Source organism: Asparagus officinalis, chromosome 8, assembly GCF_001876935.1.
Source record: "Asparagus officinalis chromosome 8, Aspof.V1, whole genome shotgun sequence".
Classification (NCBI taxonomy): domain Eukaryota; kingdom Viridiplantae; phylum Streptophyta; class Magnoliopsida; order Asparagales; family Asparagaceae; genus Asparagus; species Asparagus officinalis.
Window position 1 is genome coordinate 34,094,173 of NC_033801.1, and position 13,438 is coordinate 34,107,610.

Below are 13,438 nucleotides of genomic sequence, written 5' to 3' on the forward strand. Positions count from 1 at the left end.
CGGCAACGTCGTATGCAAGCGCTTCTGGAACTGTCTTGGATGCCTCTGCTACGAGTACGATCACATTATTCCTTTCTCTAAAGGTAGTTTCTCTCTTACTATTTTTTTTAAAAAAATTCATGCCCTCCAGCTGTTCGTCATTTTGCCTGAACGAATGCTTCTTCTCTTGTCTCCTGCAATTTGGTCTTTTCGGTCTCGATTTCTCCGACATTGTTACTAGGTTGGTGATACAATGTTTAGTAGGAGTAGTTTTGGTAGGCGGTGATGATTGGAGATATCTGTGTTGTTCCAACCCTGGATCATATCTTCACTTGTGTTTTTAAAAAGGTTGGTTTTGGTTCAGTATACAAAGTGTTAATAAAACGTGGGGGCGCCTGGAATAAGTCCAATAGGAATTAAGGATCCAGTGAATGTTACCATTTTTCTTTTCTTTTTCTTTTTCTTTTTTTTGTTGCTTTTTTTTTGAATAAGGCTTTCTTTCTAGAACGAGTCTCAAAAGCTTCTCTTTGTTCTCACTTCACTAAAACACATACTCCACTAGTCTATCCTGTTTTCTTCTCTTGACATGGATTACATGGGGTGCCTGTTGCTATCCGTTATGACCTCCTTCATTTATTACATATTAGCTCTCTGGTGCGCATGATGCGTGCAGAGCGCACTACAAACCTGTGCATAAAAAAAAAGTTCAAGCTTAGCAATGGATGTTGATCACTACAAAATTAAAAGGGTAAAAATATAATCAAATGTTAGCATAAAAAAGCTGAAGAATTTCATAAGTTTAGTAAGTCTTCGCTATCCTTGTTTATCCATTTGACTTCTATTCTTACTCGCATAGTTGTTTCACCAACTCTAGCACTTGATATTCTATGTCATTGAGAAAGCCGATTATGTTCTTCGGATGTAATTTTGCTCCCTTAATTCTTCAACAAATTGTCGAGCCTATGACTTTGTGTTGTATGCAGTCTGTTGTTAGTTGGCATGAATGCGTTCAAGATTTGGCCAGAATACGAAAATATACATAGAGAAGGAAAAAAAACCTAAATGAGGAAAAATGTGAAGACTAACTTGAATAAAACAAATGTCACGCCCTGAAACAATAGCGGAAGATAGATGCATATTACATGATAGTAGCGACCCATTCACAAGACAAGTCTTATGCATGTGTCAAATCTAGCACTTTATATCACATGTCATTTTACAAAATATATAAAAACTTCTAATGATAGAAGTTCAAAGCAAACTATGTATACATAAGAAGTACATACAACCCAAAAGCTCACCGTCACAAGCACTTTACAAAACCAAAATATATTGTCTAGCTATATACGACAAAAGTGAGGCTTCTCTAGGACATCTCTTAGCAATGCCTTCATCAAAATTCAGCTGGCACATGCTACGCGAAATCTTTAAAATTTTTGAAAATAATAGGGTTAACTAAAGCCTAGTGAGAATATTTTCCACTAAGATTTCTAGGTATCTAACAAAATAATAATCCTCAAAATAGTGAATTATAAGTTCTGCACTTGAAATTCTGAAGTGACAAAGTATTGCACGAAAGAACTTATTACTAATACTCTTAAGAAAGGAATGCAAAATTTTATATTCTTTCTTGTATGAAAATTGAATATCTTGTCATAAACCACTGAATCAAATCTTTGCAACCCGGATAAACACGAGAAAATTGATACAGAAAACTCATGCAAAATATTATTGTTCTCAAATTTGGAGTCAAATGTTTGAACTCTAAATCTCGATAGTTATGTTCACATACATGCATGAACCTCCTCGTATTTCACACTAAGGTCACAAATTATGGCCCAATACTATGGAAATGTGAAAACGCATCACATAACACATATATTCTCGGGAATAGAATGCATCTAACACTGCTATAGACTGCCTAATATAAAGGTGCATTCAATACTATATGGCAAGCAAAAAACACATCACACTATTGTGATGTGTTTTTTCCTGACAGTACCAATAATCTTTGCCAAACAATGTGAACTCTAGAGGTGGCTCCTGCGGGTTTGAGAGATGACTCCAATCGTGCTTACGCAATGTAGCACTTAGTCCTGCATAGCATTTAGCTTCACACTACCAAACAATGTCGACTCTAGAGGAGGTTTCTACGGGTTCTAGAGATGGCTCACACTGCAGTCATGCAATGTAACACTTAGTCCAGCATAGCTCTTAGCTCCACACTCCTAGCTAGCCGAATACTTTGATACCATTTGTCAATCACTTTATTTCAAAAACACATCACTTGTACCAAAATAGTCACTTTGTCAAAATTAGAAACACTTTCAAATCAAATGAATAAGTGTAAAACTCTTCATATCGATGAAACAATTTACGAAATTCACTTTTATTTTACTTTGTTTCAAATATCAAATCACAGAAAAGTTCTTGAATTCTTCAAAGTTGAAGCACATTTAAAATACTTATTTCTGCTATAGCTTTTGAATAAAGCAATATTCACATTTATTTAATATCACATGAGAACCAAAATCACTTATTACTTTTTATACGAAATTAAATTTACTCTTCATATCTCATAAAAATAAAACACATATTGTGGGATAGGTCACAAAAATATAAATCAAATCACATTTCAATTTATATAGGTAAACAATAAAGTTATTATTTTTCGAGGACAAGATCAATCAAATATGTAATCCTCATGTGATTGATATTATAAAAATGCTAGTGACAAATAAACTCACCTCTTTTTTGTCTGAGTAGCCCAAAATGATCCCCCTCGATATCAACTAGATCCTTGATTTGAATTGGGTTTTAGCTAGGGCTTTCCTTCTTCTCCGTCTCTTTTCATACATTTCTCCGTCTTTTCATCTGTTTTATCTAGCAGGAAGATAGAGGATGGTTTGCTTGAAACTTTTTTTTGCCCTTTAGATTTTAGGTGAATTTCATGGTTTTTATCCTCTTCATGAGGAGGTGCCGTCATCCTCCTCCAATAACCCAAAGCCATCAAAAGCCCTCTGTGGCTGAAGACCAACTAAGGGATTGCAACTTTTTTGCACATAACTCCTATCATATCTGTAATTTGCATAACAGTAATCTTTAGGACAAGGTATGACTAATGAGTTTATATAGGGTCACTACAAGAAACACATGGAATAAAAGCTAATACTAATTGAGGGATTTGAGTCAAGAACCATTGATGATCACCTCTATTTTGTATAGTCTCCCAACCACAAACGCAATAGCGGCGGATGTGAAACATTGTTCAAGCTACAAAGTGGAACATGGTTTTTCCCCAAAATTTTGTTAGTTTTTTTCGACATTTACCACTCAGATGAGTTAGAGAGGATATATAATTGTGAGGTTATTTTTGGAATTTAGAAAAATTAACACATATGACCATTTTTTCCCCACATTTTCATCCTCAGATGAGTTAGAAAGGAATAAATTGTGAGGGTGTTTACTGGAATTTTCAAATTTTGACACACGTGACCAAAGGGAGGGCTTTTCTTAAGAAATAGTAATAGGTAAACTGTGCTCTTACAGTGTCTTGTGATTAATAAATGCTACTGTCATGCTCTTGCAATTGGTTACTGATTATTAGGGGAAAAAAGTTGGTCATTTAAGCCTGTTCTTGTATTCTTTTTCAAATATGAGCATGTAGCTTTAGGACTTCATTGGATTCTATATAAAGTTGATATCTTTTTGCAGGCGGGAAATCTACTGAAGATAACTGCCAAATTCTTCAGACTAGAGTCAACAGATTCAAATCAGATAAGCAATGGGTGGATAAAAAAGAATTAGAAGGTTTCTCTTGTGACATCAAGTTCACTGGTGTGTGATATTCCACTATCTTTTTATGTTATTTATTTATTTATTTATTTTTATTTTTGGTTCCCTTAGATTTTCTTATTGCTTTAAATATGCGAGACTTTTAGCTTAGAAGTCTTTAAACATTCTAAATACCAAAATTTAATGATTTACAGTTCATTTCAAATTTTATTTGGGTTTTATACGCCTGTATTGTATGTTATGTAGGAGTCGTTAGTAGAAGCTTGACCTATCCTTGTGCGTTATGCTTTCACATCTACAGCGTGACCTGATATCTGTAGTCAGGAAATATGTCAGGCTTGTTACTGTTTACACAATCGAGATATGGTGATAACTATGCAACACTAATATATACGAACTGACAGATAGGCACATTTACATCTGCGTCATATTGGCTGGGATTTCTGTAGTTCTCCATGCTAGAAACGAAACTCGAGTCACGTAAAGTTATAAGTGACTATAAATTATTGGGTTGTACGTAACTGCACACATATGCAATAACATTTCTTGTTTATATTGTGTTCTGTTATAAGTCCCTAAAAATTTCTTAGCAAATTGTTTGCTAGTGCTATTCCAAATACCTTAACCCTATTTATGGAAGAACCAGTAGTTGTTTTATTGTTCCTGACCTATTTATGGAAGAACCAGTAGTTGTTTTATTGTTCCTGATATAATATATTGAAGGTTTGGTGGATCTGATAAAGTTCAGTAGAATAGTGCGGTACATGGGGTGGCCAAATCAAAGGCTTCAACTTGTTTCCAGATTGACTATTTAGTTTGTGTGTATTGTGTATTGAAATATGTACGTCCTGGTATTCTGATCTAGCCTGGTATGATCACCTCTAACCTTAGTGATTCCTACTAGAGCCACTGCATTTGAACGTGAACGCATAAACAGCTAGGCAATTGTGCAATGTTAAAAGATCTTCCTAACAAAGAAATAAGATATAAACAGCAGACCGAAATGATGAGGAGGGTTAAGGTAAACACTATAGATTCTCCCGGTTACTAGTGATTAAGATAATCTCCCATTTCTTGAATTTGACGAATGGAGAGGACCTAGTTCCTCTACTTGTGTGTGAAACACATTCCTTGTTCATTAGTTTCCTCAGTTCACCTAAAGTGTTTTCGGATATCTTATGTGATACCACAGCAGATTCATTACAGCAATATGGTTTAAAAAGTCATGATTTATGGGCATTAATTGTGGACGAAACATAATCGGGTTCTTCGCTTTCGCTGTAACTGTTGAGAAGAGAAGTGGGTTTATATACACTGGCTAGTGTTAGAAACTAAATGATTTGAATCGTTTGGGCTGTTGCTTCATTGCTGACATGCAAAATTACTATTTCCTACATATTATCCCTTTGTTTGCTAGTCAGTTTAACAACTCATAATGATTGTAGAAAAGAGTTTTTCTCCTTCGCCCCTCCTTTTGCCATTTACCATGTCAAAAGAGAAAGGGCTGGAGTTTGGAAACCCTAAATACTAGCTGTGAGGTACTTTCTGCTGCATCTTTGATCATGTTAAAAAGAGAGATTTTTCTAAAATTAAGAACACGATCGGTTGTTAAGGAATAAGTGCATCTCGTCACCTTTTGTTTTCCATTCAATTTCTTCTGACCGGTGTACTCATTCTGAATTATACTCAACCCTTCATGAGTTTGTTAAGGAAGAGAATGGAGTTTCATTGCCTTGAAATTGTTTTAACTCGGAGCCATTCATGTGTTTGGCATATGATTTCAATCTGCCAACCTATCAAATGTATCCTTGTCTTCCACTTTGGCATAAAATGGACATAAGAACTGCCCATATAGATACATGGTTTTCTATTCATATGCTTTTTATGTATTTTTTCACCCTTCATCTTTTTCCTCAATCTCGCAGATAAGGAGCTCGATATAATTGAAATGGCCGTCTATGGGGATGTTATCAGACCAGGAAACCAGTGCCGGTGCAGAACTGTGGCTGAAATGCTTGGCGAGGTGAAAACCAAAGGCCGCTTGGCTGCATGTGAGCTCCCACACAAAGAGCTTTAGTAACAGTCACATCCCTCGGTGGGGATTGATGTATTTACTCATTAATTAACATTGACATATTGCTGTATTTGTAATTCATTTAAGTTGAGCTGTATGCTTGTGTTATCCGAGCGCTATAGTTGAGGCTCATATGAACTTTTACAGCGTGGGCGTTATATATATATTTAAACATAACAGAAGTTGTACAAGAATTGAGCTTGATTACGAATAAGGTCGCCTCATTCTATTCCTTGGTCTTAGTTGAATGGAAAATGATAGGGGCACACCCCCAACCACACCTCCAACCACACCATCTCTCTCATTTGCTACAGTACATTAGGCCCCACATGAGATTTTAAAAATTTAAAATCTCATGTGGGGCTCAATATACTGTAGCAAATGAGAGAGAGGGTGTGGTTGGAGGTGTGGTTGGGGGTGTGCCCCTAGTACCACTCTAGTTGAATTTGGTCTTGACGGTTTTTCATTTTTTTTTAATTTACATATAACAAGGCTTCACTCCATTCCTTGCTCCTTGGTCTAGTTGAATTTGGTTTTTCTTTTTAAATATCCATTTTGGTTTTGGTCTTGACACCCTCAAATCTTTCATATTTTGCAAATTTACTGTCAAATCTTTGTATTTGCAAAATTGCCCTTCAGTTCTCTCACATTGATTCGTTCTACCTCTCTTACTTAACAATTTTGGTTTTAAATAGGAACTTTTTGCAAATTTTTTGGAAATCATTGAAAATCTTGGCGTTGCCTCGTTTAAATACCAACATTACTAAGTTGGAGTGGTAGAAAGACCCAATATGACAGTTTTGAGGGTAATTTCGCAAATATCAAGATGTTGGGGGTAATTTTGCAAATATAGAAGATTTGAGGGGTGGATACATGTAAAAAAATAACCCTTATAAATGCACATAGTGATGCAGTTCTAATAGGGTTGCAACCAGATAAAAAATTACAAAAGATGCAAAAAGATAGAGAGAACACAAATAAACGGTGACAACCAATAAACCAGGGTTTTTACCCTTCAACAACTACCGTACCATCTAGAAAAGATTCTTTTATAGACTCGAAAACATAAGATAAAAGATAAAACATCTTTCTAATTAATAGAAAAATGTCAAAAAAAAAGAAAATATCCATCTACTGGGAAAAAGGATCCACCATCTCAAACTTCAGCCAAAGTGGAATCTATTTACCCCTTTAGATTGGACCGTTAAGCACTATGTAAAAGAGAAAGAAAATCTTTAACCATGAATTCGAGGCCCAAAACAATGGAATTTTGTGAACCCCGCAGAGGTCACATATATTGCCTTAAGCATCCTATGTGACCCAAATGATTTTGTGAGAGCTTCGAAAAGACTGATCTTTTGCACGAGATTCTGAGCTGTTTGCGGTTCTGACGACCTTGACCCTTATAGGGTCAAACCGGTCCATATAGGCTAGAGCCACCTCTAGAGTTGCATCATGTAATATGGTTTTTTTTTTATAATAAGATTTGCAAATGGGGTTATTTAAATTTGTTATTTCTAAAGTATCTTTTTATTAACACTACTATTCTTGATTACCGAATACATATGCGTATTCCCTTTATGCGGCCATAGTTTATATGGACATTACTCCCGTTTGATCGATATACTCGGGATAACACCTTTATTCAGAATAATATACATACTTATCATGAAATTTTTGAAAGGAAATACGTTTTAATTATAAAACACAATTCAATTTCACGTTTTACCAATAAATATAAACTTTTTTTTTGAAAGAAAACATGTTTGTTATTATAACTAAATTTGAAAATTAGATTGTTCGGACAAATTAATTAATTAATTATCCTTTGCATTGTAACAAAGAAATAACCGTTTCGCGTTACACTAAGGGGCTGTTTGTTTCACCAATTTATAGAAAAGGATTAGTATTTGGGGACTGACAGTGGCAAAATTATAATTTTTGAAATCTTTGTGAATCCTATTCTAGAGTTTGGCTCAGAAAAAATTTTGGGATTACAAATTCCTAAAAGTAGCAACAATATGGGTTTTTTATAGAAACCCAAATCGGAGATGTTTCAGCGGATTTGGGCGAGATTTCTGACAGCGGCTACAATGTCGATTCCGATTCCTAAACCTCACGAAATCAAGCCCTAGATCTGGAATCGCCGTTCTTCCGCCCTTCGTCTTTGCGCCTCTTCTCCCGCCCTTCGTCTTCTTCTACTTGGGGTCGGGGCTGTTTGTCGAAACCCTAGATTCTCCCGAGGCTGGTTTCTTAGCCGATTTTGTGTGAAATCGGCTTCTCCCTATCTGATCCCGCCTCATTTTCCGTCGTGATTTATTTAATTTGATTTCCACGATCTTGTTGGTGGGTTTCTGGCCTTTGATTCTTGGTGTTACCTACTCGAACTTGTTCTGGTTCGGAGCATTTTGTTGGCTACAGTGGGTTCTCTGTCTTCGGCAACTTTGCTGCTTGGACGTCGGCATTTCCCCCCCCTCTGCAGCTAGGTATAAAATTTTGCACTCTTTTTTAGACTTATTTCTTCGTGTTTAATGTGATGAATGGTATCTGTAGAATGATAATTTTCTTGATAATTCGTTACATGTATAATTACCAAATTAAATAGGGTACATGTTTACTAAATTTCAGTTAATTGTGTGAAATAGAATGCATGATATTTGTGTGAATGAGTTGTTTTTAATATATGTGTTTACCAAAGAATGTGAATGCATGACATGAAGTATAGGGTTAAGTTCATTACATGAAAATCCACCGGGTAGTAAAATGTGTTGTTCTTAATAATTGTGTGAGATAGAATGCAACTTCAGTTAAAATAATTTTCATTTCAATTAGATTTCTTGCTTTTTAAGAAATAAATATTTGTATCAATTATCTAATTAATTTTGACAAGAAATAAGTAGCCATCTTAAGCTGTAACTGTATGATAATTTTAAAACGGATGTAGATGGATATGGAAGATGAGGAAGAATTGAAGAGGATGTGTGCTAATACAGCTGTCTGCGCCGTGGTCACTTTGGTAACATGTATCTTGAGAATGCGTGCTAAGCACAAGAGAATATCAACTTGTACGAAGCAATAAAAGATCAGGAAAATATATTGTAGAGAGGCTCACTTCAGACGTGTACTGGAGGGCTATCAAGATAGCTGCCAATCTTATATTAGAATGAGACCGATGGCCTTTTTTAAACTTGTTGAAGTAATAAAAGCAAACGGTTTATTAAAAGATACAAGACACGTTCAAGTTGAAGAACAGCTTGCTATGTTCCTAAGTATTGTTGGGCACAAAACTAAAAATAGAATAATAAGAACTGAGTTCATAAGACCAGGGGAAATAGTTAGCAGGTATTTCAATAAAGTTCTACAAGCAATGAATGGACTACGTGATCGGTACATGAAGCAAGCCCCAAAAGAAGTTCCCGAGGAGATTGCAAACAACTCAAATTATTTTCCTTACTTTAAGGTAAATTAAATACATACAGCTTAACAATTTTCCAAATAAACTTATTTTTATTCAACTATGTATAATTTATAATTTTTTATAGGACTGCATTGGTTTGATAGATGGCACACACGTCGACGCGGTGTTACCTAGTGACCTAGTTACACGGTTTAGAAGGCGAAAAGGGGTCACCCAAAACATCTTAGCAGCCTGCACCCCCAATAAACTATTTACTTATGTCTTGGCTGGCTGGGAGGGAGCATCAAATGATTATAGAGTATTACAAGACGCCCTGTTCAGACCACAGCCGTACGGGCTCCGAGTTTATGATGGTATTCATTCTCACTTGTGCACATTATGAATAATATATTAACTACTTGGCAATATTTTAGATTTTAAAATACTGTTTAATTAATGTAGGTAAATATTACCTATGTGACGCTAGGTACACCACAATGCCAGGTTTCATATCCCCGTATCGCGGTGTCCGATATCATTTAAAAGAGCACACCGGTACCCCGTATCGCGGTGTCCGATATTATTTAAAAGAGCACATCGGTAGGACACCAAAGAATAGGAAGGAGTTGTTCAATTTAAGGCATTCATCTTTAAGATCAAAAATTGAATGCACATATTGGATACTGAAGAATCAGTTTAAAATTCTTGCGGCGAAGCCGAATTATCCATTTCCCACTCAAGTGGACATTGTACTAGCGTGTACTGTGTTGCACAACTTTATTGCCTTGGAGGATCTGGCTGATGATATTTTCAATAAAAATGTTGAAATTGATGAAGACTGGGGAAGAGACAAATGAAGACGATTCAAATGTGGTGGACTATACTCAAAGTAGGACACAAAGAGAGGATCGAGATGTTAGAAATGAATGGAAGGAGATGCGAGATCAAATTGCTTGGGCGATGTGGGTGGATTATTGTGCAAAGTACAATGGTGGTAACACAATGGAGAGCGGTTTAACTTAGTGTAGTATTTGTCCTATGGCTATGTAATAACTTGGTGAATTTTAAAATACTGTTCGCATCGATATTGTTTAATGTTTCTTTGCTTGTACCAAAACATTACTACTTTTATCGGTTGCTCTTTTTTTATGTTGTTTGAACCAGAAATATCATCGTTTCGTATATTCCTTGATAAATGCATTCTGTTCCCATATTGTTTTATATTTCTTTATTGTTAATATGGCTATGCTTACAAAATATATTAGGTATGGCTAACAATCCGGCAGATAAGCAAAGCGTGCCTTCTCATTCGAATGCAATGCCAAATCCTACATCAGGGATTAACATGAACTACATGCCTGTTCGACCACAGCCATTCACTTCACCTCCGCATACATTCTCACCATTCCCACCATACGATGGTAATTATGGTGGGAAGACACAGCCGCCAATGTCATACATGAGCTTGTTAGGCAGTCCACAAGGTTTGATGTTTCCCATAGCCAGTTCTCAAAGTAGTGGACCTAATCAATTTTCACCGAACACTGGTGATTCAGGTGGAAAGGATATTCATGACGTTGATGGTGCGGAGCACACTTTGCCATTGAAAAGAGGAAAAAGATTAGCCCATAAAAAAAAGTTCTGTGTGCCATGTTGAACTCAAGAGGCGTGGCTAATAAGTTTTGGCTTCCAGAGCACGATGATGTGCTTATTCCTTATCTTGCAGATTTAGCATTGGATGGCATGAAGCCAGACAAGAACTTCAAGGCTGAAGCTTATAAAATGGCTGCCATGAAAATCAACATGCAATTCAGGACTGATTTCACTCACCTTCATGTCATTAACCACTTGAAATGTTTGAGGAACAAATTCAATGACATGAAAGCTTGCCTTGATATAAGTGGTGCTGGGTGGGATGAAACAAGTAAAATGATTACATTGGATGAGGAAACCTTGAAATCTTGAGCCCAGGTATAACAAATTCACCATCTATATTGTCACCTTCAATTTAATACATTTGATTCACTACTTATAAGTATTTGTTATTGTAGGACAAATCCAATTCTAAGTACAAAGCGTACATAAACAAACCCCTTCCTCACTTTAAAAATTTACAAGTTATCATGGGTGATGATCAAGCCAAGGGTGATTTTGTTAGGCCCGTGTATGCTAACATTGGGTCTAGTAGGTCCATACCTATTCCCGATGATGATTGCGAGATTCTAGAGGAGAGTGAAACTGAACCACAGTCTGATGCTTGCAACCAACCACGTTCTGGTGCTGTTAACCAACCACAACCCACTAGATATAAGACTAAGAGTAAAGACAACATGACTTCATCATCTAACAAAAAAACTAGAAAATCTAATCGTGAAGAGGAAATGCTATGTGCCTTTGTTGAGTCCATGTCTCAGTTAATGAGAAATCAACACGTTATACACTGGACTGAGCAGTTGGCTGCAGCGTTGAAGGAACATAGGTCTGAATATTTTGAGGAGTTCCTCGATAGGGTTTTAGACCATTTATATAACAATGAACGTGAAGCTAGGAGGTTTTTCATAAAATCCAAGGAAGGTCAGCAGAGGTACATCACAAAATTAGTTAACGACCAAGGTTGGCCGGATAGCTAGTTTGTTGGGTTTCGATTATATTTTGATGGATATTGTTGTGTTAATTGCAAACTATTAATGTTGCAATATATATTTTTATTATGAAGAACATCTATGTCGTTGTGGGATTGATGAATTGGTATATTTGCAATCTTTGTTGCAGGTAAGTATGGTCGTGGAATGATCAATGAGTTCTTTGAATTTTGCCTTTGCTTTTGATATCAGGTAAATGGGTTTGTTGCTTGGGTTTACTGATGTCAGCTTTTACATTCTGTTGCTTGGGTTTATTACTTCATAGTCACACGTGGTTTCTGTGGGTTTGTGCCTGTTATTGGGAGCTTGTGCAGCTCCTGCTGCTGCTGGGGTTTGCCAACTGTTTTCTTTTGAGCTTGTGTAGCTCCTTGCTTTCTTGGGTTTGAGCTTGTGTAGCCCCTTGCTTTCTGGGGTTTGTGCCTGTTATTGGGAGCTTGTGAAGCTCACGCATTGCTGGGGTTTGCTAACTGTTTTCTTTTGAGCTTGTGTAGCTCCTTGCTTTGTTTTGAGCTTGTGTAGCTCTTTGCTTTGTTTTGAGCTTGTGTAGCTCCTTGCTTTCTTGGGTTTGTGGCTGTTATCATGAGCTTGTGCAGCTCCTGCTATTGCTGGGGTTTGCCAACTGATTTGTTTTGAGCTTGTGTAGCTCCTTGCTTTCTTGGGTTTGTGCCTGTTATTGGGAGCTTGTGCAGCTCACGCATTGAGCTTGTCCTATTCCTTGCTTTGTTTTGAGCTTGTGTAGCTCCAATCTTTGTTGGGTTTGTGCCTGTTATTTGGAGCTTGTGCAGCTCCTGTTGCTGTTGAGGTTTGCCAACTGCTTTGTTTTGAGCTTGTATTCGATCCTTGCTTTGTTAGGTTTGTGCCTGTTATTTAACAATTTGTGCAGCTCCTGCTACTGCTGGGGTTTGTTGCTGAACTGTTTTGAGCTTGTGTAGCTCCTGCTGCTACTGGGGTTTGTTGCTTGTCTGTTTTGAGCTTGTGTAGCTCCTTGTTATTACAGGTTAAGCTGTTATTCCTCAGTTGTGCAGCTGCTGCTGCTGCGGGGATTTGTTGCTGTTTTATTTTGAGCTTGTGTAGCTCTAATACAGTATGGGTTTGTGCCTGATAATTGGAGCTTGTGCATCTCCTGCTGCAGCTGGGGTTTGGTGTTGTTTTGTTTGAGCTTGTGTATCTTTCATGCTGCTGCTGGGGTTGTGCCTGTTATTTGGAGCTTGTGCAGCATTTGCTGCAGCTGGGGTTTGGTGCTGTTTTGTTTGATCTTGTGTAACATAGATGCTCTTTGGGGTTGTGCCTGTTATTGGGAGCTTGTGCAGCTCCTGCTGCTGCTGGGGTTTGTTGCTTGTTTACTCCCTATCTGCTGGGTTTGCTGCTATTTTGTTAAGAGCTTGTGTAGCTCGTGGTTGCATTTTGTGTTGCTGTTTTGGTTTTCCTTGCCTGTGGGTTACTTGCTGTTTTGGTTTGCCTTGCCTATGGTTTTCCTTGCACTTGATATGTGGCAATGATGATGATCAGCGTTTACTGAGAATGCAATCTAACTTACATCGTTTATTATAT

At 37.0% G+C, this 13,438-nt stretch overlaps 1 protein-coding gene and 1 long non-coding RNA gene across 2 annotated transcripts in view; one reads left to right on the plus strand and one right to left on the minus strand.

The window, feature by feature from the left end:
• The window catches only part of LOC109820292, a 6,248-nt gene extending 171 nt beyond the window's left edge, over positions 1-6,077 (plus strand). Inside the window, exons 1-3 of the mRNA XM_020386422.1 lie at positions 1-83; positions 3,694-3,816; positions 5,700-6,077. The exon at positions 1-83 is cut by the window's left edge and continues 171 nt beyond it. Coding sequence (XP_020242011.1) covers positions 1-83; positions 3,694-3,816; positions 5,700-5,851 — 358 coding nt within the window. The 3' untranslated portion in view covers positions 5,852-6,077. The remainder of the gene's footprint in view (positions 84-3,693; positions 3,817-5,699) is intronic.
• On the minus strand, positions 491-2,963 carry LOC109820293. The gene is made up of 2 exons (XR_002241793.1): positions 2,727-2,963; positions 491-666 (listed from the first exon to the last, which is right to left on the minus strand). It is a non-coding gene; the product is annotated as an uncharacterized LOC109820293 (long non-coding RNA).